Genomic DNA, 583 nt, shown 5'->3' on the forward strand with positions numbered 1-583 from the left:
TATATATATATACATACATACATATACACACAAATACAAACATACATACATACCGGTTATACCATGTATGAATACCCAGGTATAACCCATGTGATCAGTTCTGTCTAGATGTAAACAGGTAACCTCTGAAGCTGGTTATGGCACTGAAGTAATTTGGTTTTATTTGTTAGAACATAAAAACATGCCTTTTTTTGTTGTTTAAATTCAATATCTTTAGAAAGTGTTGGTTTCTGCATTTCACCCTTTTTTGTTAAATATCTTTTCTTCAAATATGTTTGCAAATCAAGCCACAAAGGAAACTACATTTGTACTTTCTCAACAGCTTTTATTAGTTGTTGTTTTCAAAAAGCTACCCAGACCTTTCCACCAACAGGCTGTGGAGCTTAACTGAGTAAAGAAGGGTTGCTGAGGTGAAAAACACAAAGCAGACCAGAGACAGTACTCACAGAAGTTGCAGTGAAAGTAGTCCATCAAATATTCCTTTAGGCAGTTCAGTGATCTTATTGCCATACAGCACTCTGCAACAGAAACAGTACAGTTAGTTAGTTAGTTAGTTAGTTAGTTAGTTAGTTAGTTAGTTAGT

The 583-nt window shown here is 34.3% G+C and overlaps 1 protein-coding gene across 1 annotated transcript in view; it reads right to left on the reverse strand.

Moving 5' to 3' along the window:
• The window catches only part of slit3 (slit homolog 3 (Drosophila)), a gene marked incomplete in the record, with an annotated part of 622,921 nt that overhangs the window by 226,275 nt on the left and 396,063 nt on the right, over positions 1-583 (reverse strand). Inside the window, 1 exon segment of the mRNA XM_037675457.1 lies at positions 447-518. Within this exon segment, the coding sequence (XP_037531385.1) occupies positions 447-518 (72 nt within the window).

The sequence above is a fragment of the Nematolebias whitei genome, chromosome 4, assembly GCF_014905685.2.
Source record: "Nematolebias whitei isolate Nwh7 chromosome 4, NemWhi1, whole genome shotgun sequence".
Taxonomy (NCBI): domain Eukaryota; kingdom Metazoa; phylum Chordata; class Actinopteri; order Cyprinodontiformes; family Rivulidae; genus Nematolebias; species Nematolebias whitei.